The sequence below is a fragment of the Rhea americana genome, unplaced genomic scaffold (assembly GCF_003343005.1).
Source record: "Rhea americana isolate MKP2758 unplaced genomic scaffold, rheAme1 scaffold_101, whole genome shotgun sequence".
Lineage (NCBI taxonomy): Eukaryota > Metazoa > Chordata > Aves > Rheiformes > Rheidae > Rhea > Rhea americana.
This window is the reverse complement of record NW_028185051.1, coordinates 1,032,020-1,059,959: the sequence shown is the minus strand read 5'-3', so window position 1 is coordinate 1,059,959 and position 27,940 is coordinate 1,032,020. Positions and strand designations below refer to the sequence as shown.

At 39.1% G+C, this 27,940-nt stretch overlaps 1 protein-coding gene across 2 annotated transcripts; it reads left to right on the top strand.

The window, feature by feature from the left end:
• Positions 1–1,065: 1,065 nt before the first annotated feature.
• On the top strand, positions 1,066–27,394 carry VPS26C (VPS26 endosomal protein sorting factor C). 2 transcript variants are annotated; one of them, XM_085304835.1, is made up of 8 exons: positions 1,066–1,206; positions 9,137–9,280; positions 11,343–11,492; positions 15,660–15,740; positions 18,294–18,368; positions 23,473–23,623; positions 23,955–24,107; positions 25,254–25,282. In XM_085304835.1, exons 1-8 carry the CDS (start codon positions 1,150–1,152, stop codon positions 25,265–25,267), a joined length of 825 nt encoding a protein of 274 aa, XP_085160961.1. In that variant the 5' UTR covers positions 1,066–1,149; the 3' UTR covers positions 25,268–25,282. The 2 variants fall into 2 exon arrangements, with proteins under 2 accessions (XP_085160961.1, XP_085160960.1); XM_085304834.1 differs by lacking the exon at positions 25,254–25,282 and adding an exon at positions 25,789–27,394 and having other exon boundaries at positions 1,067–1,206.
• The last annotated feature ends 546 nt before the right edge of the window (positions 27,395–27,940 follow it).

The following is a 27,940-nucleotide window of genomic DNA, read 5'->3' as shown; positions in this document are numbered from 1 at the left end:
TGCAACTTGAGACCAGATGCTGGAATGTTATAAAATGTAGTATGCTGAATCACATGCATAATTATAACGGAGACAAATTCAGTCCTCCTATACATACACTTTTTATGTTCTTTTGACTGTAGCTACTCCCCTTCAATATAGCCAGGAGTATACATTTACATACTGCTGTTGTTGATGCTCCGCCTTTCCTTCTCCTCTGTTGTTACGATAGTAGTTAATACACATATGTTTATAACCTCTTGGTTTTACCACAGCAAAGAAATGGAGATGCCTCGGAGGCAGGGCCCGAAGAGGAAGCACCAGCCCGCAGCGTCGAGCGGGAGGCGAGCTACCACCTCCATGGTGTTCCGGCCAAGCCGCGGCACAGGACGGACCACCATCCGACACAAACGACACCACCACCGCTAAAAACGCGGAAGACACGGCTAGCTAGGTGGCCTCTCCGATATCAACGCAGGCTGACCGTCTGTCCGTCCGTCCGTTCCCGGGATTCACCCACGCCCGCCCACACTGCGCCAAGAGCCGAACGGCCGCCCCCACCCGCCCTAACCCTCACTTCCACCAACRGCCGCCGCGCGCCGCTTCGAAGCAGCAGCTGCGCACGCGCGAAGACAGCGCGACCGCTAGGGCTCAGCGGGCCTGCGCATGCGCAACACCGCGGGGCAACCACCACCGTGCTGAGGCCGTCTCCTACAAATCCCAGCATGCAAAGCGGCTTCTCCTTGCCCGGCAGCACGCYCGATGGCTCCCAGCAGGCCCTGCTTCAGCCTGCTGGGACCTGTAGTCCTCAGAGAGTGTTTCGCGTTGCTGGATTCTCGGCTCCATCCCCCCTTCGGCGCCGCCGCTATAGAAAGGCTCCGACGTGCCGGACGGGAAGACCCCGCCCCACCCGGCGCCCTCGTTGCTATGACTACCGGGGAGCGGGCGGAGCAGAACGGTAAACGGCGTCAGCAGCTGAGAAGCGGCGCCGTTGGTGACCCGGATGTTCATGGGACAGACACCCCCCCCCCCCCTCCCCCCCCCCCCCCCCCCGGGCGCGGGGGGAATTCCTCCCAGTGGGGGGGGGGGGGGGGGGAAAAGAGAGAGATCACGTGACCAGGAAGAGGGGCGGGGCGCTGCGCGGCCACGTGACGGCGCGCGGCCGCGGCGATGGGCACCGCGCTGGACATCAAGATCAAGCGGGCCAACAAGGTCTATCACTGCGGGGTGAGTGCGGCCGCGCGCGCGCGCGCGGTGCCGCGTCCGCCCCCGCCCCGTCTAACGGTCCCAACCGAAGCCCCTCACCCACCGACCGGCCCCTGCGCTCCTCCTCCTCCTCCTGCGGCGGCCGCTACCGGGACGGAGCTCCCCGTTGGCCTCCCCGCGGCCGGCGGGGCGGGGGGAGGAGGGAGCGGTGGCTCGGAGCCCCTCGTGGTTCCTCGGCGCCCGACCCGGAGCGGGAAGGGTGCCGCGGAGCCGGGTGCGGCCGCAGAGGTGGCCGCCGGTTCCGGTGGCCGCTGCTGGGCGCAGCGGGGGCTGGGTCTGCCCGCCGGCGGCCGGAGGCTGTGTCCCGGCTGCTTGCTTTCCGCTGGGGCTTTGCCGGCAGGGGGTACTGGCATCATGCTTTTGAACCTCCGGGCTGCTCTGAAGGGCGGCGGTGCTTCCTCKGCAGGCGAAGTTGTTCACCGTTGTCCGTCTCTTCGTAACGAAAGTTTTCTGTTTCGCGGCAGTTCTCGTTATCAAGTGCCCTGAGGCACAGCAGGAGACCACACTGGCCTGCCTACGCGGTGATAGAGCTTTTGGAGGGCTTTTTTGTTTCAGCCCTGCTCCTTTAGAAAGGTTTCTGAGGTTGATTTGATCTCTTGTTTCAGCGAGTTACTGTTTTGATAATACATGGGGACTTTCAGTGTAACACTAATAGTAGGCAAATATTTTCTAAATTTTGGGTCCTATGATGCTGCTTAGTTGAGATGTACTGCTCGGCTGAGAGAGTCCTGAAGAGTTTTGGGWGGGGACTCTGTGAGAGGAAAATGTGTCTCTGTACCTTTGGTAACTGCTCAGTGGCTGACTTGATACTGCAGATTTCCCTGTATGTTCCTGCTCAGGACAGTTCTCACTGGCCTCAYGCAGCACAGTTCTACTCTGGCAGTTCTTTGGTCCTTCTCTTTCCCATAGCTAGACTGGCAATACCATGTAAGTACTACTAACATGTCTTTGGGGAGGGCAGTGAAGCTTCAGGAAGGAAGAAGTGAGGCCTTCTGAAATGTGACAGGAGGTAACCTATAGGTTAATGTAGCATCAGCTGTGGGTATTTCTGTACTGCAGCAGTACTGAGGCTTGATATACCATACAGAAACTACCAGTTGCTCTTACAAACTTTTGCAATAATGTTGTAAGTGTTCTCACACACTGTAAGAAATGTGAAAATGTCATAGGCTGTTGTTTGTACCTGATGGGAAATCTCCTCTTAGATACAATATTTAGGCAAGGGCAGACCTATTCTTCTTCATTGGGGAACAGAGAGAATTCTTGAAGGTTTTCTTTTTCTTTTTTTCTCTTTTCCYTTTTTTCCTCCAATCATGTAATTGTTAATAGTGATAAAGTGTTTGTACTTACTTCAAGTTTTGCAGTTATGTTCAAAGGAAAAAAATAAATGCTATGGCTTTTTCTCATTGCAGAAAATTTAGCAACAGTTCTTAAGAAATCATTTGGCTCTGTTTTCAAGATTTATTTTCTATTGCTGTTTTTCCAGAAAATATATTATTCAATCAGAAGTTTTCAGGTAAAATTTGGGGGTTATCTGTTCAGCCACACACTCCCACCATACCTGGAATCATTTTCACACAGCTTTTTCCATACATTGGTAGTTTGGCTGTTGCAGTGTATACAGTATGTTTCAATTCCTTGAATATTTTTATTGATGAAAAACTCTTTTAAACAAGTTTGTATGGAACTTACTCAGCATCTGTTTTGCAGTTGTCAAATTATCTAGAAAATGATTCTCAAGGTAAATTATTGTTTTGCAAAGAACACATCCCTTTAGGTATGACATCAAAGTGGCAAAGACTGTGTTCCACATCTCTCTGGCACTGCTTTGTTAACACACGTGTTTGGATGGTCCTTAGTTATTTCAGTGTCATAATGCTGTGTCTGTCTTCAGTTTTTCCACCTGACTTGCTTTAAATCACTGTGAACTGGATATAGTTTATTACATGGAAGGGGTATGTCTTCTGTCATTAAGTCAAAATTAAATAAGACTTTATAGTAAGTATATCTGTCAGTATTGTTTGTTTGCTTCTATTTTAGCTCCAAGTGAAAAGGTTTATAATTTTAGTTCATTGACTGGATCTGAAATTTGGAGATACGAGTGATGATGAGAGCTGTGTGCTAAAAATACATGAATTATTGATAAAAATTCCTTAGGCACAGACAAGCAGTTACAAATTTCCTTTTAATTAAGCATGGAATGTATTTAGCTTTTCTTTTTGAAGGAATTTTGTGATTGCTCTACACTTCAGTGACATCAGCTATGCTAATAATAGCTTCGGTACTTTCATTAGCAGTACTTGAAAATGAAGWTCGAATGATTCCTTTAAAGATCGTAGTTCACCCCAACGTATCTGCCTGGTTATTAGTTTGAAGGCAATAAGGCTAGTTATTGTGACTTATCTTTGTTTTCCTAATTTACTTAAAACTGCATTTGGATGTGAAGGAAGGTGATGTCTAAATTTATGCACTGGTATAGTAATCTCTTTGTTATGGCTGTAACAGCTTAACACAATAGCACCAAAAAACTGTTAAAATGTATTGAGCCTTTTATGTCATAACTTAAAGATTTCAGGCAACGTTAATCAAAGCATTCAACTATGATTAGTCCAGCGTAACTCCGTAATGCCACTCTCTTTCTTAAACATTCAGTTTCTGCTGTCTCTTTAGCTGACATTATCGGCTAGTAAAGCAGATCAGGGACCTGGGTAGTATTTGGCTGGTGGATACTCGAAAAACAAAAACAACACGTGCACATGCAAAATCTGTTGAGTCAGTTCTGTAGCTATGTGAGAACTGCACTAGCACAAGATAATAAGGCTGCACCTTTTAGTGGCAGTTTTAATTTTTGCTAGATTAAAATGACTACAGTCATAGCCTAAATTCTGTGAACTGGGTATTCCTGCACAACAGATCTTTCTGTGTATCTGTTGCCTATTCACTGTGCATAGGAATGTGACAGCCAAGCTTTGAGTTTCAAATATAACAGAAGATACTCTTTTCCTCTTAGGAATCTCTTCTCAAGTAGGGTAGAAGAAGGAATATCTGATCTGATCAGTATCAGAATGGACTTGTGCTGGATGTGGAGGAAAAAGTAACAGTAGAGAGATGAAAATCTTAGTATTGTGTCAAATTAGCAAATGATGATTCAGATGGGACTCTTATTTAGCATGAAGCAAGACTAAACAAGAGCCTCAAACTGCGAGTTGTACAAATGGCTGAAGTAAACTTCTGGTATTTGCTGCTGGTTTCCATCAAAAGCAGTCTAAATGTGCAAACTTTTGATTATAGTATTTTATAACCTATTTAAAAAATCAATAGTTTAAAGATATTTCTGTAATCTTTGATCACATTTTATAATAAATAGAAAGAAAAATCATTTAAAGTAAATTATTACAATGTAAGTTTGCAGCTTCTTTCTTATGCTACCAAGGGAAAACTAATTCTCCTAATTTTGAGCTTGAGGCTTGATTATAGACTTCAGTGCATCCCTCTAAATTTGACTTGGAACATAAGAAGCACTATAGTTCAGAGTCAGGTGTGCTTATTTTCTGCAAAATATTGCATACAAAAGTTGTGTTATTGACCTTAATTAATTCTGCTGCACTTATTTTTGTTTTAGACCAGTAATAGTTTTCAGCAGAAGATAAATACTAGCAAAGGCTACATGATAACTGTACAAGTTTTAACACCATCGTACATTTTTGTGGTTGACCAGKATTTAGTAAAAGTGTGTTTAAGTTACAAGAGCAGAAACAAGATATAGTCAAAAAAGCTTCTCCATAAAAGGGCAAAAAAGAGTGATATGAGTTATACATATATCTTTAGAGGATGCATCTTATAGTTAGCTGCTGTCCATTCATTTCTACGAAAACAGTTGTTTTCAGTTAACCAACTGCTATGTTAAATCCAGCTGAATTTAAGTGTTTTTGTTGTTTGGAGCACTCCCCTGTACTAAGCTGAAGTCTCTTCACTTCCTAAAAATTTTTTTACTACTAGGTATTTGGTAACTAACAACTATACTTGTAGTTGTTCTTASCTTCTATATTAATTAGTCTTTTTAAATTAGGAAAAGTTGAACATAAWTTATTAGATAGGCATTAGGCAAGTCTGTGGTAGTTTTTGCTTTTTAAAAGGAAGTTAATTTAAATAACATTAATAAACAGTAAGGRATGTCTATATTCATTATTCATAATTGTTACAAATTGGATAAACTAAAGGTCAACTCAGCATATGGAAGAGCTTTGTTTTCTCCAGACTTCATTTGAGAAAATATGATTTAGATTCACAATTTAAAGTAATTTGTTTAAACCAAGTTTGCTAATTCTTGGATCAAAAAGAATAAGAAGACTTAGAGTTAAAGGTACGGTGCTTTTCCTTCGTGAYTGGGATTTTAAAAAACACAAAAGGCAATAAAATGGCTCAAAATATAACAGTTCTTTAATATCAAAATAAAGCTTGCTACAGCAAAACTGTTTAGATATGTAGGAACAGAAAATCTGCATTCAAGAGTGTGTGTCTGTGTGTGTCTGGAACGCTGGGGGAATGAGGGGACTGGCACAGCTGATGATGTGCTTTATGTGGGAARCCTGGACAGGATAACGGGAGTGACYRTGGCAGTTAGTCTGAGGCTGACAATTAAGATGCATGTAGGCTGGAAGGGCTGAAAAATACAATGCGCAAAGAGTGATGCCATAGTTAACGTCAGTTAAGGCTTTTAATGACAAGTGAGTGTGAAATACTCTTAAGACAGAATTGGCCCAGAAGAAACTCCTTTCCTTTCTTTTCCTTTCCTTTTTTTTTTTTTAAGTGAAAAATCAGATTTAGAAATAAATCTGAATTTTACAGTTTTAGAGCATCTAATGACTAGTTAGTTGTGTCTCTCAGTTTTTTTTTATGTTGAATGTGATCGGTTTCTCTGTCAATAATCAGAAGAAAATATAGTTAAAATTTACAGGTGGCTCAAGTGGGTAGAGTAACAAAGTGACAAAAATGATCAAGAATATTTAGTAAATATAACTTATATGAACTTAATGTGAATCTTAACATTGCCAAATATATGCACATAGTTCTAAAAGTAAGGGCCTGTGATGTGGAAAATGAAATCTGAGAGGAAACTAAGGCATCTTGTTGGGTAACCAGCTGAACATGGACTCCTGCTCTACCAAAATAATGAGAAGCTTAAGTCCATGGGTATATGGGGAATAGAGTGGAACTAGAGAAATGCCAGACTTTTCTAACTGGCATTAGACTGTTCGGAACATTACTCTCTGAAAACTATGTATAGCACAATTCAGACACTCTGAATTGTGTAAATACCGGTTTGCCTCGTTTAATATGCTTTTCAGTTTTCCTAGCTGCTCAGCACGGTTTCATGTTGTTGATTGTTCCAGTCCTCAGCCGCCAGACTTGGGTAACTCTATCCAGGAACTAGAGAAACAAGGATCTATGTTGTTGGATCAGATGATGTACATGGTCATCCTGAGATTTAAGCTTTGAAAGTACCCATCTTTCTGGTGGCTTCATGTGCGTGTTTGAGCAGTAAGGAACTGACAACAGAAAGCTAAACAGCTTATTGGGAGTCATGAAACTGAGATAATATTCTTACATAAATGTTACTGGTTGCAGTTTAGGCTATGTACCTTCCTCCTCTATCCCTATTTCACATAATATACTGGCCTTCACTAAGTGGATATTCTTTTTAGACGAGCAATTCTTTGTAGGATTCTGCTTGCTTAGTTCCGTCTTGTGATGTTTTATCATCTCACAATGAAGCCGTGTGGAGCCCCTAGCAAATGTGGAGGTAAAAACACATATGAAAGCAATTGACTAAGTTATTCCATTGTCATATTTGAGGCTTAATTCTAGTGGTGACACTCTCCCTGGTCCTCTTAATTTCATGGTATTAAAGATAAACGAACCCCTTTTGATATGGACTGAAAACTGTGCTAGCTAATATTATATAAAGTGATATCATGTAACATTTGCAAATATAAGAGAAAGCTTTGTCATAAGTTGAATGCTGGCTATGATGTTCATAAGTATTTGAACATCTTAATAAGCTTATTTTAGTTCTTTGATTTGTATTTCTTGGAAGTACAAGCACGCTGACAGCTTTGTATTTAGAGAGGACCCAATTTTCACACAAAAAGGGACAAGGGAGCTCTTCAAAAGAGACATAGCAGGCTTCCCTGCACACATTAACTTGAAATATAACTTAAGCTCGTAACATGTTACATAAACAGTTTAAGTAAAAAATATAACATCTTTTGTTGACACTCCTCACTGTCCAAAGCCGATGATTTTTAAAGACTTTGTGTTAGAATGTGGTTCTGAGTTGTCCTTTAATTCTTAGGAGACGTTGAATGTTAGAAGAAAAATTGATACTTAACCTCAAGCAGTTCTCCAGTTTGCCCCAAATACATACAACCTTTCAGTGCGAAACTATGTAGATAATAGTTTGAGAATAGGTTGTTGCTGTGTGGTAGGAGATTGGCCTTACTAAATAAAGGAGTTCATATGTTCAGGATTGTCCTTGCTGCTTATAGTTCAACTGTGCTCATTTTTGATGCAATAACCTAATTGCATGTACTAATTAAAGCCTTGTTAGCGAAGTAATACAGTATTTGGGTCAGCTTTTCTTCACTGTCCTTTTGTGCTTGTGCCTCCTGTTCTTGGCCTTTGCTAATTGCTGCAGGTCCTCTTTTCAGACTCGCAGTATTTCAGCCTTCTCCGTGATGCTTCATGTTCTACTGCTGCCTTGTTTTGCTTCAAACAGCCAAACCTGTTTGCTGTATTGTCATGCTGTACCACTCGTAAAGACAAAAGATTGGCAAAATTCAAATACCATTTGTCAGAGATGTACRTAACTAGATTAATTTTAACTGGTCAAATGTGGAGAAAGTAGTGTGAGCTAGTAGATGATTGGAATGATCTGTAGTTTGTATCTGTTTTGCAAGTCTTGTGAAAGCGCGAAGAGCGTAACTCATCCAGCAGGAAAAAAAGGCTGGTCAAAAGAAACTTAGTCCTCAAATTACTTGCTGCTGCTTCCAGATGCATATGAATGTTTGACATAGAACATCAAATTGGAGTGGACCCTATATTGTAGGAGAAGGGAAGAATAAACTGTAGAGTGTGTAAAGTGAACTGCATTGCTTCCCTAGGGTTAATTTTGTGTGTGTGAGAGCGCTTCTAGATTGGTACTTCCAAGATGCTGTGTTCTTGTGCAAAAGTAATTTTGTAGACCAAACATTCTTAATGGGAAGTGACATATCTCTGAGTGATACTTGATCTCTTTGTCTCGTAGATTCAGATAGACTTTTAAACCATTTCTCATGTAGCCTGAATTGAGTGTATCCCATTTCACTGCTTCTGTAGTGGAGCTACTTTCTCTGATCTCTTCTGCTCCACTCTTGATGCTGGCMTTGTGTTCAGCTTGGCCATGTCTTCTACAGTTGTGCCTTCTCTTGCATTTCCTGTGGCTGACTGTCCCACTCTTCAAGTAAATTCCTCTTGGGATTTCTTTCTAACAGGTGAAATGGGACTTGTTTACTACTGATTGAACTGATAGTTGTTAATGAGGTTATTCTTAATTTTTTGGAGAATAAAGCGTTGGAAAGTATATTGAAGCTCAGACTCAGACTTGTGAAAGGAAGAGAATAGCTARGGAGTTAATTTTAAAGGACACAATTTTGAAGTACAAAGGTCTTTTGCTCACATTGCTTTCATCGTCAATATTTGTCTTTTCTGACAAGATTCAATTGTTTTCTGGGAACAGTTTCCTTGAGTTGTCTGAAAATCGGCACGCTGCTTATGCCACTACAGTCAGAATAACAACAATAGAAGAAATGTATTTAAACACATGTTTTCTTGTTGTCTTTTCTCCTATTAGGAAATTCTTTCTGGAGTTGTGGTCATAACAAGTAAAGACACAGTCCAGCACCAAGGTATCTCGTTAACAATGGAAGGATCAGTAAATCTGCAGCTTAGTGCCAAAAGTGTGGGTGTATTTGAAGCTTTCTATAACTCTGTCAAGGTAAGACCTGTGCAGGTTAATATCTTTAGCGGAATATTTTTGTCTGTGTTCTTAAATCTTTCCTTAATAGTTTTCAGGTAGTTATAACCCTTTGCTATATATGAATGATAGAAATCAGAGAAAATTCAGCATTATCTAGCGCTGTACCATGACATTTTGGGGCAGCAGCATGTGCTAGATGCAAGACTTTCTTTAGAGCTGAAATGTAATAACATAAGTAGTATGGTTACCGGAGGATGTACTGAAGGAGCAGGGTTAAAAAAAAAGAGAGAGAGAAAAGGTATGATTTTTGAAGCAAACGAGTTCAGTGGAACTTCTGTGCCAGATTGTCATCTCATTGGTTTCTGCAGAGCCTTTGAGAGTGTGTAGTATTAAGCATAATAGGACCTGAACTGGTTCTTCCATGCAGTGTGACACTGTACACAAATTGTTTGCCTGCGAAAGTCCTCAAAGGCCCTTTTACTGCTTTTCTGGTTTTGGAAGTGTGGTCTAGACTCTTGACCTGTCTCTGCACTTGGTTTTTGGAATCTAGCAGGGCAAGTTATCTCAGGCTCCACACAAAGGTGCTATACTGATTAACAGCAAGGCTGGCTATGTTTAGAGGCAGCATAGCTATATTTGCAAAGTAGTTTGCCTGAGTTGGCATAGCATCAATGCAGAGCCTTTTGGAGCAGTCTTCATTTGTATCCTAGTTGATTTGTTCACAGTCTGAATAATCAGCCCATGAATGAAAACCAGTAGAAGCAAAACTTTTCTGTCCTAGTCTAGCAGAAAGGAAAGATTCTGGAGGAGAGGGGAGTGGAATCTWAAGGCAAAGCTGCACTGAGTGTGCCTCTTTCTAACAATGTTGCATCCCTTTTGCAAGCGTGAGGTCTATATTTGTTGATTAGCTTTCTTCTAAGAAAGAAAGAAGAGCTTTATGGAAATAAAGAAAAACTTTCTTTTTGATGTTTCCTAAGATGGGCTAAAATCATCTAACCCATTGTTTTCGATCAGAACTGCTTCTACTGCTTTATTTTTGCTCATTCTGGCTGATTCATTTTATTAGACAAGCAGAAAGGGAGGGGGCACTTTCAATTTTTGTTTGGTAATAGATTTTGTTTTGTTTTTTTTCTTCCTGATGAGCCAGTTTGTTGGTTTACCTTAGCGACAGGTCAGATCAATGTCCAGTTTGGCACAAAAGTAGAGCAACATGGAATGAAGCTGCTACTTCTAGTATCAGTGAGCTTTTAGCTTGGTTCAGTCATTGCTCTTTCCCATATTGAAAGCACAGGTTGGAATAAATGCGAGGAACATTCAGCTTTCATCTCATTAAATCTCATAAAAGTAATAACTATTTTAGTTGTAGCAGTTCTTATCTCTTATCAATGGGAGTTTGAAGCAACTTAAAAGTAACTTTGCAAGAAATAAAAATCTTGGAGAAAACCGAAATGCTAATAGCAATACGGTACTGGATATGTACGCTGTTTCGTTCTCATATTACTTTTTTTTTTTTTTTTCCTCTATGCGGCCACCACCGAGATCTACGATGTGACTGGAGTTCAGTCTTGTGCCCTCTCGTTCTTTGTATTTATGTAGGCATCTGTCATGAGGATTGGCAGGCTTCCCCAGTCAAAAGTGAAATCATAGTTAACTGTTGTTACAGTGAGTCTAGTGCTAAATATAGGTCTTTAGGGTGGGGAAAAAGGGAGGAAGCAAATAGCCAACTGTTCAGCTGACACGTACATACACTTGTCAATTCCTACTGCTGCTATTAAGAGTCATAACTTGGAAAATGTAGCTATGCTTTCCAAAGTGCTTGAGACTGCTGTTTAACTCTTTAAATATGTTTAACCATTCATTTGACACAGCTATAAAATAGATCACAAATGATTCTCCTGAGGAAAAGCATTCTTAATATTTCTTTTCATTGTAAGGTTGGAGGTCTGCATAACAGAAAGAAATGCTTGAATTCTTGGAAACACTGGAAGTCTGTTAGTTTAGTGGATGTTTTKGGTTCTTTTTGAAATCATGAAGCTATCATCTGCTTCAACTTAAACCTCTTAAATATTTATCTTTGCAGCCTATTCAAATTATTAACAGCACTATTGAAATGGTAAAACCAGGAAAACTGCCCAGTGGCAAAACAGAAATCCCTTTCGAGTTTCCCTTGCATGTGAAAGGCAACAAAGTTCTGTATGAGACATATCACGGCGTCTTTGTTAATATTCAGGTAAGACAGTCATATCCATAAATAAAAATCTGATCTACTGAGTGTATTCTAAAGCATCTTTTATTCTGCAGAAGTAGAGGAAATTACAACTGATAAAGTTCTCTTTTCATAGTGCATGTCTTAAATATTTTTGCTTTTGTCAATTTGAAGAGTGAACAGAAAGTTAGCGATCCTTTGAAGTAAGTAGCTTTCAGGCACCTCTTTATTTTTCCTAAGTATACTGTATTTTCTGGATATAACTTAACATAGGATTAAAAAACACATTTTACATTAACCTACAGTGTCCATTCTATAGGTGATTTCTTATTACCTTTTTTTCAGCTCCTAGAAGTCAACACTGCCTATAGTTAACACTCCTTAAATGCAGCCATCCTAGGATCTGAGTCCCACTGATATATTGCTGTTTTTTTAAGGTTATTGCAGTATCAGTTTACTTTTCCTTTTCCTTTCTAGGGACCTTAAGCTTTTTCTTTGCGATAGTTGATGGTATGATGGCTGATGAAAATGATCAAATGTAACATAGGAAGTGCAGGAAAGAATTAAGAACACAGTGCAAAAAGGAGAGTTTAGATTGAGAAAGGACAGAATATTTGCTGCACTGGTTAAAGCTTGTACAGTTCTCTTACAGATACAGTATGAAACTGAAATCTTACTTACATGGTTAGTGTGATATTTTCATCTAGTTCTGATTTTATGGTGAAAGAAGTTGTATTTCCCCTATTGTAGACACTCTGTAGTACAGGGCCAAAAATAAATGTACTCGTAATCTAGTTTCAGTTAGATTAGTTAGTTAGTAACTGGTTACTGCTAATAATACTTTAAAATATTAAAAATGAAGTGGGCCCACTTAACCAGATCCATGTTAGACATAGACACAAATCCTACTGGAGCAAAACTACCTCACGTTCAGAGTCTGATTTCTTGTGTTCGTTTGTCAGAAGCATCCTCCACCTAGAGGAAATCTTTCCATTCTTTCCAAAATTTTTGTTTCAGGCCTTCCATATTGAGTAATTATCCTAGGGAAGATGACATAAGTAGAACAGTTACAAGATAYCTTGCCTGAAATACCTTAAGTCAGAACTGTTGTAACATATCTGACCACTCCTTATGCAGTAGTCACATTTTATCCATTATTCAGCTGTATCTATTCCCTTCATGAATAAAAGCTGCAGCGCTGTTTACTTTTATGAAAACAAATGTATGTCTGTGTAACTTTATAATGAAGACTCGAATCAAAGTGCTGAGAGCACATAGCATCTTCAAAAACAAATTATTTCCTTCTTGTGGAGATGGGGAGTGAAGTTTTCTGCCCAGACCTATGTATATAGTACAGTCTTAACAGTCTGTGGAAACAGAGTTTTGAGATTTTACTTTTTTTTGGTTAAAGATCACCAAAGGGTAGTTGTTTGTTTTGGGCGGAAAGGGGGGAGTGTTCCCAACTCTTGAATGTATGTGTTATTGTTAGCTCACCCCGTAAAAGCAGACATTCATTTCTTTTTAAACTCCTTAAACCTGACATTGTTTTCRTGGGCTACAAAGAAGTGGCAGTGGTAGAAAAGTCTCAGATGAAACACTTCTATCCAATATGCAGTCTGTCTAGACCTTGATTTTTCATTGTTTTTCAAAATAATGTTTTAGTGAGGTGATGTTTTTGATGCTTACCAGACATCTTTTTAGTTACTTCCTTAGAGATGATGTTGAAATTTTAGATGTTAAGTATACTTTCAAAGTATTGTTACAGACTTGTGCAGTTGGCTTCCAATTCAGCAATATTAGCTGCATCTAGCTAGCACACTACTTTGCAAGAGTGTGAAGGATTTACATGCCAGAGAAAGCTGTGTGTTGTATGCCCATCTGGGAACTTTATATTTTGAATAAATAATTATTATCACTATAATAAAACTTCTAGTCTTGTCTGAATGTGTCTTGCCTGTTGCGGTGTTTTCATTGCGACTTTTTTTTGGTTTTGTTATTGTTTCTATTGTTACAGAGGAAATAATGATCCTGTTTTTCATGATTTTTGACATAGTCAAGCAGATGATATTTTTTTGCCCTTGCAAGAAAACCCTGTCTAAAGATCTGGCACTCGGCTTTCAAAGTTCTGATTTACCATTCTATATCTAGTTTTGCCTTCAGGTCACTGGCATGCTCCAAATTACTRTGTGTGACATTCTTCAACGTCCATTAGAATTTTCCAGTTTTCAGCAGAGTTTTGGTTAATTCAGAAGCAAATTGAATGCGTTTCTAAATGCAGATACTCGAAGCCGTGTGCTCTCTTCCTATCCCGCCATCTTTCCTCCAGCAGGATATTGCTTAGCCTATGTATTTTATATATGACAATCTTTTAACTTCATATACTGCTGACAGCACCCAAGACGAAGAAATTCCCTTTTTGCCTACATTCAGATGTTATTTTCAATACTTCCCATATCACTTTTTTTTCAGTCTTGGCTTTTTTCCTAATGTAACATTTGTTGTTTGTGGTAGGTATGTCAAAAATGGTGCTAAACAGGTTGAGTTGCTTTCTATAATCCAGATAACTTGCCTTTGATTGATATCAGTTGTTTTAAGGTATGCTTTAATGGTAAATATTTGTTCTGTTTGTTTGTTTTTTGTCATTCTCTCTCATCTGCCCAGCTTCTTTTTACAACCTGAGAATGAACTGTAATTAAAAGTTTGTAATTAAAAGGTTAATGATTATGTTTAAAAACAGCATCTGTGGGTGTTTTTTATTTTTCTCCATATGCACCCTGAAGATGAAAATATACTCTCTCCCAAAGCTATTTAAGGTGCAATGGTAACTCATAAAACAGACACATAGATGAATTTGGGGAACTATTTAGAAGYTGGGTTTGAATTGTTTAAAAATGTTTCTTGAGTTTTAAATAAATCAAAGGAGTTCATTTGCTTTCTACCTTGTTTGTATTTGTTATCAGTTCAAACCAAGAAATGGAAGAATATACTACAAACAGTAYACTATTTATCATTTGACATTTGAGTAACTAAAGGTGCTATTTAAGAGCAGCTTCAGAGACATCTATCYGAGTCCTGTGCAGTTTAAAAGCAAGCCTCTATTTCTTCATCTAGTGATTAATATGCTAGCTGGGAGTTGAGTATTAAGATTCAAGTCTCTGTTCTCATGCAGTGATCTTCTAATTAAATACTGATGGGGAGGCTGTGGGCCAAACTGCAAGGAAGGTGGTTTTCCTGTTGTCCTGGTGCCCCCTTATTTCAGACCAGGGAACTTGTAATGCAGTGCAGCTTCAAAAGGTTTGCACACCAGGGGATAGTCTGATAGGGAGGGAGGTGTGCTCTCTGGTCTCATTCTTCCAGGCATATTCAGGTGAGAATGAAGTAAGAATATAAGTGGTGAGAATGCCTGGACTAGAAATCTCTTAGTTTGAGCATACCTGTGTTTGCCAGTTCCTCACTTATAAAGAGGGAATATAGAAAAAAGTTCTCTAAGGACATTGAAAGAATATATTACAGATGGTGATGTGCATGGCTACTGTGCTAACAAAGATCGTATTATTTCTCAGTCAGTGGTTTATGGCTGCCTTTTTAACAAGGGGGGGAAGAGGGAGGAAATTGGCAGCAAGCTATTGAGAAGTTATCAGCAAAATTAACCTTGTTCCCTGAGTTCCTGTACATTGCTTTTAAGGTCAGCTTGTATGGTTAAAGGCAAATTCTTACTAAATAAGCTTGTAAGTGTTACCACGATTAAATTTAATTTTATAGCAAATGTAAATGTGAATATATCTTACCTGTTGATGATCACTTATCCAGTATATGGTGAGCAGTGCCATAATTGGTCTTAACTGAATGCAACTTGGGTGCTCRGGCCCCACAAAAATATTACTGTCAGTGAATTAGTCCCTAAATCTCATAGGCTGTTATTGTGTAACCCCAAGTGATGATGGGACAGTAAATACAAACACTATTTCATTTGAGAGCATCTAAAATCATTGTATGTCTCTTATCTTCTCCCTCTATGCCCCTTCCACCCATCACTGGTATATATGTTACCTATTAATCTCTTGTAAATGAAGTATTAGATATAAATAACCAGCAACCTTCTGCACATACACAACAAAGAAGAAAAACTAATAGAGATGGAAGAAATCTTAATTAAGGCTCTCCTTTTCTCCTTTATCTTGTTTTTACCAGTATACTCTACGATGTGATATGCGACGTTCTCTGTTGGCAAAAGACCTAACTAAAACTTGTGAATTCATTGTCCACTCACTGGTAAGAATGGTTTATGTTAACAGTATGAAATGGATTTTTTTTCTCATTTAAAGTAAACTTCAGCAGTGGTGTTCATTTAAGAAAAAAAAAAAGTAACAGTACTATAACTTGTAATAGCAATGCATGTGATGTGAATGAGTGAGAGAAGCTACCCACAAAACAAAAACACTCAATAGAACAAGGATGTCCCCTCTGCTGAGTGTTTCTTCTAAATAAAACTACACATCTTTTTTTTTTTTTTTCCTTCATTTAGAGAAGTCTTATCTGGTACAAGTATGATTTAGATATACGATGCTTGTATTCATTTTATTGTTCATTCTTTTCACTTCTGAGACAGTGGTGGCTTTAGAAGATAACTACTACACTGTTCTTCTAACCACTGTTTCAGGTAATCTGAGYGTTTCGTAGCCAAAGGTTCCAGGCACCCTCAATGCCTGTTGTAGAAGCGGGAGTGCATTGGTAAAGAAAAAACACCTAGCTCCTGTTCTTGAGATGATTAACTGTGGCTTAGAACATTAACTCAAATATCAAAGTTAGGAGTGCATCAAGTTGGAAAAAAGTTTGTCAGCTTAGTATTGCTGAGCAAGCCCGCTGTTGGCAATATGTTCAGATATCCAGGGTAACTAATRTTCAAATCCTGCAGTTAGCAATGTGAAGACAGCCTTCCTGCTGCGGCAGTATCACTGTGGGATGAGATTTGTCTGTCTCGCAAGAAATGCTTTGCCATTTGTAATTTAGAGGTTCCTGTCTCAGCTTGTTGTTTTTAGTTTATATTGGCTTACACACATGCCCAGAGCATCTGATACCAGTACAGACTGTGCAGGTCTAATTAAATATGTCTTTTTTACCATCCAGAACTTGCTAGAACATACTTGTTTGCATCATTCTTTTGAACTCTGTAACAGGACACTAAAGCATTAGATTATTTTGTCTTTCTTATAAATAATGGTGAAAATGTATTATTTTAGTTCTGCAGTACTTTTTTCAAAGATTTAGCTAGGTGCTATATAGAGGTCTCCTATTGGTAAGATTTCATTATTTTATAATATGTTATTCTACTTTATATTGGTCCATTATTATATTATAAGTAAACCACAGTTGTCAAAATAGTGAACAAATTACATATTATGCAGTTTCCTGGTTTTATTTCTTGTTCCCARTATAGCACTTGTTAGATCATGAGTCAGTAAATCATGCCGAATCTCTCAGTCAGGGTGAATTAATGAGGTTTTACTGAACATAYAATTCTCACTGTCAGTGCTCAATGTACCATTTCCTTTAACCTTATTCTTTGCCAGAATTTGTCAGTTACAGGAAAATACAGTCAATCTTTCTGCTAATATCTTCCATCTTGCAGCTGGGCAGCAGAAGCTATTTTGAATTCTTAAGCAGTGAAAGTAAATCCTAACTGGGGGTTYGAGTTAAGCCCATTGGTATTAGCACTCTACCAGCCCTCAGTCGTGCGCAGCTGGGGATCTCATAATTGAATGGTGCACTGGACACTTACTTTACGTGTGGGGTGCAGGGGAAAACAATGTGCCTCACTGAGATAAGGATCCAGTCGATGAATAGTAAGTGAAACGTGTGACCTGCCGCCTTGCTGATACAGTGTATGGGCTGCCATCCCAGCAGGGCTCAGAGCCCATTCAGCCACTTTTGTACAAACTAACTTTCTCTTCTTGTGATAAAAGGTGTAAATAGATACTAAAAACTATAATAATCTACCCTCGGAATGGCTCATCTAGTACGGGAGAACTAACTATATAAAGAAAACAAAACTAGGCCTGGAAAGTACTCCAGGCTAAAGAAGCTATAACTCTAACATTGTAAAAGCAGCGCTCTACTAGATTCCATCAACTGAGGATCTCCTAGTAATTTGAAGATGGCTTAAGAGACACAAACTGCTTTTTTGAAAGGGCAGCAGGTAGAATGGAAGAGGGAGGGAGTTTAGAGTGTTCACAGATAACAAAGGGGAGAGGGAGAATTTAGAGAACACATTCAGAATAATGGACTAAGCTTACTTATAATTTCCCCTGCTTGAATAAATTTGCTAAATAGTAATAGTGAAGTAAATATTACAAGTAAAAAATGAATCGTGGTTGGTGGGTAATTACTGACATGTATTTACAATCCAGTATTCCAGGATGTGCTTTAGAAGATTAGCAGTGGGTTGTGTGATTTTTTTTTATTATTATTTCTTTTCTTCCAAGTAGTTTGCAGGTGTCAGCCTTTTGACTTTCAATGTAGGTAGGGCTTATGCCATTGATTCATGAATGGAGATCTTGCTGTGGTTTATTGCAGTGGCAAACACAATAATCAAAACTTGATGCAGTCCATTTTCTGCACATTCAGAATTGTGACTTGAATTAAGACAATATTATTAATAATGAAGGCAGGAAACATCAGTTCTTTATTACATAGATGCATACTTTCAGTATTAACAGTCCTGAAAATCAGCCTAGCCAACATTGCTTGACTTTGACTTTTTTTTTAGTAGTCGGTATGGCTTGTAAATCGTATAGTTTACAGTTTAACTTTTTCATTGCTCTTTAGTCACAGAAAGGGAAGCTGATGCCAAGCCCAGTAGACTTTACAATTACTCCTGAAACCTTGCAGAATGTTAAAGAGGTAAGTTTCTTATTTTATATATAAAATTGTTCAAGTAATTCTGAATGAGAGCAAGAAAATAATGATTAAAAGTATCCCTGTAGATAATCAGTTCTTTTTCTTTTTCTTTTTCTTTTTCTTTGTTTTGTTTTTTTTTCTTCTCTTACTTTTTTAAGCAGTAATCTTGTCTGTTGTCTTCTGGTTGTGTGACTAATACAAAGTGCAACTTCAGTAATGGTTAAGGAGTTTTTCCATCTTTGAGTGCAAGATGGCAGCAAAATGAGCATTTCCTGCTTTAATTCTCCCTTTTGCATCCAATTCACTTAATTCTAGACTTCTGAAGTTGGATCAGCTCTTCCATGGTTTCTCAAAGCTTCAGTTCAAACATCTTGATCAGCCATTGGGTTGATTCAATGGCCAGTGTTGACCTTACTCTGCATATTCACAAAATCACAGAATCATTGAGGTTGGAAGGGAGTTCGAGATTTAGTCGAGCCTCGCCTTGCTTAGAAGCAGGATTGTCTAGAGCAGGTTGCTCAGGGTGAGGTTGAGTTTTGATACCTCCAATGATGGAGACTCCACAACCTCTCTGGGTATCCTATTCTAGTGTTCAATCACCCTCACAGTGTGTGATTTTTTTTTTTTTTTTTTTTTTTTTTTTTTTTTTAAGAAAAAAAGTTGTGGCTGTTCTGTTTCTATTTTACTTTTTATTATTATTATTTATTTAATGTTCAGTGGAACTTCCTATATTTCAGTCTGTGCTCATTGGCTCTTGTCCTGCCACTGAGTGCCACTGAGAAGAGTCTTGCTACATCTTTACTACCTCCCGAGCATGTTGATGAGATCTTCCTGAGCCATCTCTTCTCAAGGCTGACAGTCCCAGTTCTCTCAGCCTCTCCTCCTATGTCAGATATTCCAGGCTGTTAAGCATTTCTGTGGCCCTTCACTAGACTTCCTCTAGTGTGTCCATGTCCTCCTTGTACTGGGGAGCCCAGAACTGGACACAGTAACCTAGAGGTGGTCTCGCCAGTGCTGAGCAGAGGGAAAGAATCACCTCCCTCAGCCTGCTGGCTGCTCTTCCCAATACAGCCCAGGATGCTTGTTGGCCATCTTTGCCACACGTGCACATTGCTGGCTTATATGCAAACTTTGTGGACTAGGACTACCAGAAAAGGCTGCTTTCCAGTTGTCAGCTTCCAGCCTGAACTGGTGCATAGGATTATTCCTCCCCAAGTCTAGGACTTAGTATTTCCCTTTGAACTTCACAAGGTTCCTGTTTGTCCATTTGTCCAGCCAGTCAAAGGTCCCTCAGAAAGGGCAGTGCAACCGTCTGCTCTATCGACCACTCCTCACAATTTTGTCTTGTCTGCAAACTTGCTGATTAGCAAGTCATTAGGTCATTAATGAAGATATTAAGCAATACTGGCCAGCATTGACCCCTGGTGAGTGGTCTCCAGCTGAACTTCATGCCACTGATCACAATGCTTTGAGCCCAGCAATTCAGCCTGTTTTCAGTCTGCCTCACTGTCAGTTTATGTAGTCTATACTTCTAGTTTGTACTTCATCGGTTTGGCAGTGAGGATGTTAGGGTAGATGCTGTCAAAAGCCTTGCTAAAGTCAAGATAAACAGCATCCACTGCTCTCCTCTCATCCATCAAGCTAGTCATTATTTGTAGAAGACTGCCAGGTTGGTCGGGGGGACCAACCCCTTGCAAATCTATGCTGACTACTCCCAATCACCTTCTTATCCTTCATGTTTTGAAATGGTTTTCAGGTTTATTTGCTCAATTGCCTTCCTAGAAATTGAGGCAAGGCTGACTAGTCCATAGTTCCCCAGATCCTCGTTCCGGAAGATAGGAATGACTTCTTCAGGGACCTCCCCTGATAACCATGACCTTTCGCGGATGATCAAGAATGGCCTTGCAGTGACATTGGCCAGCTCCTTCAGTACTCAGGCATGCAAGTATCAGGCCCCATGGACTTGTRTATGTCCCCTTTGTTTATTCCCTAAATTGATTCTCCTCTATCAGGGGTAAGTCGTCGTTGTTCTAGACTTTCCCACTGATCTTAGGGGCCTGAGGTTCCTGGAAGCAAATCTTTCCAATAAAGACCGAGGGGAAGAAGGCACTACATACCTCAGCCTTTTTCATATCTCTTGTCAGCAGGTGTCCCACTATTTTAGTGGTGAACTCACATTTTCCATCGTTTTTCTTTTGCAGCTGGTATACTTAAAGAAGCCTTTCCTGTTGCCCTTCACAACCCTCACCAGATTCAGCTCCGGGAGGGCTTTGACTTTTCTAACCCCATCCCTGCACACTTGGATAGYGTGAATAGTGTTTTGATATTTCCCCTGAGTCACCTGTTCCTGCTTCCAACTCTTGTTACTACTTTTTTTTAATGTCTTTACTTGTCAGGAGCTCCGTGTTCATCCATACAGACCTCCCATCATCTTTGTTTGACTTCTTGCATGTCAGGATAGACCACTCTTGAGTATGGAGGAGGTAATCCTTGAAAATCAACCATTTCTCCTGGCTGAATTAGTATTCTGCAGCCTTTGATGTCCCTAGAGGCTGATGCACACTGAAAGCATACATTTTCAAGTATAAAGATGTAATAGCTATTCTTGATGGTAAAATGATTTTTGAAATGGCTCCTAAATACTAAGCTGTTAGCAGTCTGCTCTTTTGCAGTGAACCATGTTTCCATTTAAATATTTTTGTCTTCTAATATTCTACCCTTTTGCTTAGCAAAGATTCAATGATGTGCCTCTTGAGAAAGTCCTGTTCATTACAAGCTCGCTCTTAGGTTTAATAGCAGTCCACATTCCTTTCTTTATTTCAAATACATAACCACAAAAAGTAGATTCTAAAACTTGTGCTCTGAAAGATGTTGGTGTTTAATCATGAAGTCGTCTTAAAAAATGGTGTTGMACTGTGCGTTAGTACAAGCAGTGGTATTACATTTTTTGCTCTGCCTCTGTGAGAAATGCATGGGYGTGAAGTTCCTATCTGGTGGACAAGGGTCTATAGGTAGAAATGGAAAAGTCATTGATTTTGGATATTTTAAAATATTAAAATTTCAGTTCTCTGCTTTTCTGCTCACAACTCTAGTTTGTAGAAGACCACTGGAAAACCAATCAGGCRATTTTCATTAGCAAAGCACAACAAGATTTGATGGAAAAAAAACAAAGTAGATTAACTGGCATGTTCTTGAGTCTCATTTTTCAGGATTATGTAATAGAGTGTAAAAGATAGATCTCATGAGAGAAGACCTAGCTAGGATAAAATGCCTAGAACACTGACAAGAGTAGTAAGGTTCTAGGGAAAATAGGCCTTTAAAAATKAAAGTCTTGTAGACTAGATTTGAAGAAAATGGCTTTGAGTTCTGGTTCTGAAAGTTCCTTTTATGTCTGTCTCTTAGGCCCTGAGCACTGCATTTCAGGGGATAGTTACAGGTGTCTCTGTGTAGCAGGGAAATAAGCCTATGTTCATTAACATTTGTGATGAGAAGAACCTGCTAGAGATCATACAATAAAAGAGCTTTTTGGTAATGTAAGGGCATTTTACTAACCTAAGTAAAGTAATGTATCGTAGGACTCATATGATGGAGAGATTTTGTCAGGGATGTAACTTTTGTTATTTCCATTAGGAGAAAATACCCGAATGAAGTCAAGCCTGCTAAGCACATGAAGATACCTCTTTTTTTTTTTTTCCCCAAAGACTTACTTTGAGCAGAATGCTACATTCTGCAGAGGTGTTGGGGATCTGTGTGAAACARTAGCTGAAGAGAATTTTTCTGCCACTGCTTCTGGCAGCTAGGACTAGGAAGTAGAACAACTGGATTGGGGAAGAAACTTTCAAAGARTTGGTTTGGAAGAAGCCCATGGATACATGGGCAAGGAAACTAGAAGCCATAAGCAAGTGTGAAAGAGGTGGTTGGAAGGTAGAGGGTAATGTCAACATGTCAACCTGGTATCAATACCTAAAAACCTGAGAAGAAAGAGAGCAATAATATTTGTAAAAGAAAAAGAAAGTTGGAGCATGAAGTTTGAAGACTTTTGAGAAAGTTGAATGGTGAAAAAAATGAGCTGAAGATGTGGGTGGAAAACTTGATTGTTTCCGTGTGCTTCCTGCCAGACCTGGAAATGTAGCTGGAGCTTCTGCAATAGGAGGTTCTCTGCTGGCAGAAAATACCTGTGACGCCTGTTGGCCTAAAAAAAAATAAAATAAAATAAAAAGGAGGGCTGACAAAGCAAGAACCCCACTGCATTCTCTTACAGTAACTGATTATGGACTTGCAGAAACTTAGACTGTTATCCTCAATCCATTATTCTTACTGCTTGTTTATCTCCTATTGCAACTGGTTAGTAAGTCGGTAGCATCCAGCCATGATGACCTGAGTGTCAGTAGCATTGTGGTTTGCTTTTTTTTATTATATAAGAAATGTGCTTGCTGTTAAAAGACTGTTARAAGTGTGATCCTGCAATCAAATTACAATCTTTATTGATTGTCGAGCCTTTTAACTGGTGTCTTGCACCAGTACGCAATACAGTACATCTTAAATTAAATGAGCGTGTTAAATGTCCTTTTCTTCCCTCCCAATAGTAACCGTGAGAGATAAGTTTAAAATGCTGTGAAAATCACTGAAATGATAGTCTTTACTGTAATCTTTGACAAAACAAAAGCAAAAGGCTGTTCTTCAGAACACTGGTCAACCTGACCATCCTTTTCATTCCYGCCAGCTTGTCTCTTTCACCATGTAGTTCCTAATTTCTGGATAAACTGTAGTATCCAGGTTGTGTCAGATCATTCCAGAATGGATAGCTCCTACGTATGGAGTTAGTTGGAAGGGTGCATTTCAGAAAGTTGGTAAAAGATAAAATCCTAATGCATCTGCATAARGATGCCTACTTAAAAATGTGTATTAAATAAGTTACTTCAGAAATTCCTCAAGTAAAAGTTCTTGATTTTRTAACTTTTCTGCATATTTCGGTAACTTTTCATCCTTGTCTCTGTAAGGTTGTTCCCCCMCCACCACCACCAGTCAGCATTCTCTGCTGTTATACTGTTATAGTTATGGTTTGTTTTTGTTCCCCTTCCTTTCCCCCTCCCCCCAATCTTTCTAGAGAGCCTCACTTCCAAAATTTCTCATCAGAGGTCATCTCAGTTCTACAAACTGCATCATTACACAGCCATTAACAGGGGAACTGGTAGTGGAGAATGCAGAAGCTGCAGTCAAAAGCATTGAACTGCAGTTAGTACGTGTGGAAACCTGTGGTAAGTTTTTCTATAAATATAATGTGTGTATAGACGGCAATAATTAACAAAATACTTGCACTCTTTAAATGTGCAAGTTTGTCAAAAGTCATACAGTTGAAAAGACCTGTTTAGAGAAAGAAAAACATTTTGCACCTCAGGTAGAATAGTCGAAGCGTTAATTTAAATGATCTCTGTGATCCTTAACTCAGGAGCGCTGATATATAAAGTTATATCAAAGGACAAAATGTGTTGAGGTTATTCCCTGGTAAATCTGTGTGTTTGGATTTTGGCCGTTGCTTTCCTTCCTCCCCGCCCCTTCCTCTCTTCTGATTCTCTCCCTTTTCACCAGGATGCGCGGAGGGTTATGCCAGAGATGCCACAGAGATTCAGAATATTCAGATTGCTGACGGGGATATCTGCAGGGGCCTACCAATTCCGATATACATGGTGTTTCCCAGGTTGTTCACTTGCCCTACCTTGGAAACGACAAACTTCAAAGTTGGTAAGTATGTGTGTTGTACTGGCATCTTCCACTTGAAATTTTCAAGCTTTTAGTTTCACTTTAGCTTCTGGCAGATAGTGAGAAAAATCACTGTCAGCATTGCAAGAAAAACTAAGAAAATGTTTTCCTGCAGAGGTTCCCTGAACAGTATTGTGGTATTCTTCATTTTTTACAGATTGAGAAAAGAGCTCAATACTCTTAACTAAAACAGTTATGAAACTGTTAAGTTAGTTCTGACTAATAGAGTTATATGATAGAAGGACTAGAGCAGTAGYATAGTGACAGGTAATTATTTTTTTCCTGCCAAAAAAAATGAAGTGTGATTAAATACTTAAAGCATTGGAACAGTAGCCCAAGAAGAAAATGGCAAGATGATTGCTTCCTCCTTTTTTATTTTATTTTTTTTTAATCACTGAGATCTCCTTTTTTTTAATTATTTCTCCTTTTTGTTTTCCATTCTCTTGCTGCACAGACTCAACAGTACAACTGTATGTAACTTTGCTTTCTTGATCTTTCAGGCCAATTCTTTCTGCTTATTTTTCCCACAATCCAGCATTTTCTTTAACAGACACCTAAAATCTAGGTYCCTGTTTTCCTTTCCCAGATACCAACTTCTGTTCTGCTGCTTTACAAGTCACATTTTCTCATTTGTTCAAATAATAATTGCAGAAATCCTCCATGATAACCTGTTGTTCTACCATTCTTTCTTCTGGAATTTGGTGGTGGTGGTAACTGCATCAGACTCGAGTTAGGAGTCTGTACTCTTAGGATCCTTCCCAGCTGAAGCTTCTCCCTTTCGTGCTGCATTACCTTTGGACAAATGCATACAACTAATTTTTCAGCTTTGAGTGCCTGTTTTCTCAGGAGCATGTTTGCACATGCTCTATACAGTGATTTTGCACTGAAATAAGCAATAATATTCTTACTGCTTATTCTAGTCTACATTTAACACTTCTAGCTATTACATAGTACTTACAGTGACAAATTGCTACTGTTAGGATAATAAATATCTACTTTTGTTTATAAGATCAACCTTCATATCCTGTTATGAAGGTGCTGAAAAACAATAACATTATTATATCATTACATATTTTGGTTCTCTGCAGTTGTTAACTCTGCTTGATTTCCTATTCTATCGCCATTTAGAGACATGGATCTGATCCTGGTACTTTTGAGAACAACACAGAATATATTAGAGTAAATTTTCTTTTGAAAATTTCTTCATTGAATGCAGGTCTCTCTCTCTTTTTTTTTTTTTTTTTTTTTTTTGGTGTTTAACTTCATTTTCTGTAAAGGCCAAAATAGCCTTAGAATATTGTATTAATATGCTGTCAGCATATATTGGACAGAGTCTGTTTTCTAACTCTTCCCCTTATTTGCCTCTAAACAACAAACACTGTTTTGAGAAGGACACCCCAAGCCAGTCTCCTGGTAGAGGAGAACAAGCCCAGGTTCTGTAAGGTTAGTCCAAGGTCTCAGATGCTGTGATTAGGTTCTGTCTGGACTACCTTGTTCTTCCCTGCATTGTTGTATTACTTAGCTACAGAAAAATCTTGAATATTAAAACAGCATAGAAGAGTTCTGTGAACTGATGCATCTGAGAGCAAGAACTGTCTGCTTCTGATCCTGCTGATGCAGTTCACATTAATCTGAAACCTTTTATTTTTTCGTCTTCCCTTAGAGTTTGAAGTTAACATTGTTGTTCTTCTGCATGATGATCATCTCATCACAGAGAATTTTCCCCTGAAGCTCTGCAGAATGTAAATAGCCACAGGAGGACTACCTAAGGATTTACCAAAAAAGGGAGAAAATTCCTCAGATACAAGRTTGAATATTGTCCATGGATTAGTTTACCTAAAAACACATCTCTTCCTCCTTTCTGCTAGTAGTTCTCATGTGTTCAGTCCCCTGTAAATCTTCCTGAACACTCTGCCTGTCTTCTCATGATACACTAAGCAGATGTATCCTACTGGTCAGCCTTGTCASGTGTCTTTCAGAACTCAAGGGTCATGTTTCTGCACTTTTTCTCAGACATTTTCCGAAGGAATGATTTTGGGTATTTCTAAACTTGCAGGATGTAGTAAGTTTCTCTTGAACTAGTACTACACTGTGAAATACACAAAGTTCTTTAAAGACTACTTAAGCCTAGTAAGTCCTGTTATATACTATGTATATTGTGTGGGGGGGTATTGCACTTGGGATATAATGCTGAATAGAATGTTCTAAAAGATAAAATAAATGGTGCTACAAAAATGTAAGACGGATGAATATTGCAAGGTGGGGATGAAATAAGAAGGAACCGAGCGTGTTATGATCAAATAGATTCATATTCCCCTTATTGAACAAATGGTCTTAGAGCTGAAGTTCCTTGTCTTGTGTGTGTGGCTTTTTTTCCTCCTTCCTTATTGCATTGGCTCTTCATAGGTTTTTAGGCTTAGACAGATTATACTCTTAATTTAGCTTTGCTGTTTGCATGAAATAGCACTAAAGAAAGAGGACCAGTCAAAAGTTCTGGCCTGAGAATGTACTTCAGGTATTTCTTGCATTATAACATCTCCCTCCTTAACTTCTGAAGCCCAGTTTTGATGTGAAAGTGTGCTTTGTAAGTTGTTGTCTTAGGAATGACTGTTGTGACAGAACAGCACAGTTGCATTGTTACAGACCAACTTATCTATCTGTTGTCTGTCTATACTAAATGATGTGAAAAACTGCATAAAAAGATACTTTTGCTATGGCATTTTGTGCTTTTAGGACATGATTTGGCATTATRTGAATAACATTCCATTCACTCTTAATTAAAAGTGGGTTAATATTGTCACTTATGCAACTTGCTGGAGTATAATGTATATGCTAGGAGGGGAATTAGTGAAGGAAAACATACTATTTTACACTTTCAACTGTACAGTTGCGAGCATTTTAATGAGTTTCTGACATCCATGTGAACAGGCCCATCAGGAACTGGATGGGCAGACCATTTCACTGAGAACTAACCCTCCTGAAAATGAACATGGTGTGGACTTTTTTTTAAAAAAAAGTTAACAGCTGCACCTTTCTAACTGTTAATTTTCAATATGATGTTGTGTAGGAAAGGTGGCATTTTAAGTGTATAAAGTGCAATATAAATTATGAGTAAAAATCTGATAACATAAAAACATAGAATTAAGGAAAAAAAAGCCCCAAAAAATCTTTCCTGTAGCTTTATCTGGTAGAACTGTCCAGCTATCATTTTGAAGTTTGGCTGTGGCTTTGTATCTTCTGTATTTTAGGAATAAACACCTGAAATTCTATTTGTGTGTTACAATATTCTTGTATTAAAGTAGTACAGTTCCCCCTTCCCCCTCAAGTAAGTAATAAGTAAGTCGCACATTTCTCTAAGATCAGGAAACAGTACAAGACCATTTKGGGGGAAACAAAGCCATTATCTTTATTTTACAGGCTGTTACACGACTGCCACCTGCTGCTCAAAGTTAAAGTAGCACCATCAACTTAGAGATTCGGCAATCGTTTGAGTTGTCCAGGCATTTGCTTCACCCTGCCTCTGCCTCCAGGAGCTGCAGCAGTTCTGCTCCTTTAGTGCAAAACTACAGCCTGTAGCTTGTCTCACTACTGGCACAGTGATGGTCCCAGTGGGTTGATAAAATGCTSTGGAGAGCCATGAGTGTGACTGCTGAAAAACCTGCTGGATGCTCTTAGTTTCCAGGAGGCAGGTTCCTGTTAAAGCTAAGGACCACTGTTACCCATGATACTTATTCAGGAATCTGGTCCTAGCTGTGCTGTGGGCATAAGAAAAATAAGATTGGCTGATAACAAACAAGTATATGTGGATACAGGCC

What these genes read in the sequence shown, in the direction of transcription:
- VPS26C (XM_085304834.1), top strand. Translation starts at nt 1,150, where the DNA reads ATGGGCACCGCGCTGGACATCAAGATCAAGCGGGCCAACAAGGTCTAT. An exon ending in AATTCATTGTCCACTCACTG is followed by an intron (nt 15,741 to 18,293) that starts GTAAGAATGGTT and finishes ATTGCTCTTTAG; the next exon opens with TCACAGAAAGGGAAGCTGAT. An exon ending in AGTACGTGTGGAAACCTGTG is followed by an intron (nt 23,624 to 23,954) that starts GTAAGTTTTTCT and finishes CCTTTTCACCAG; the next exon opens with GATGCGCGGAGGGTTATGCC.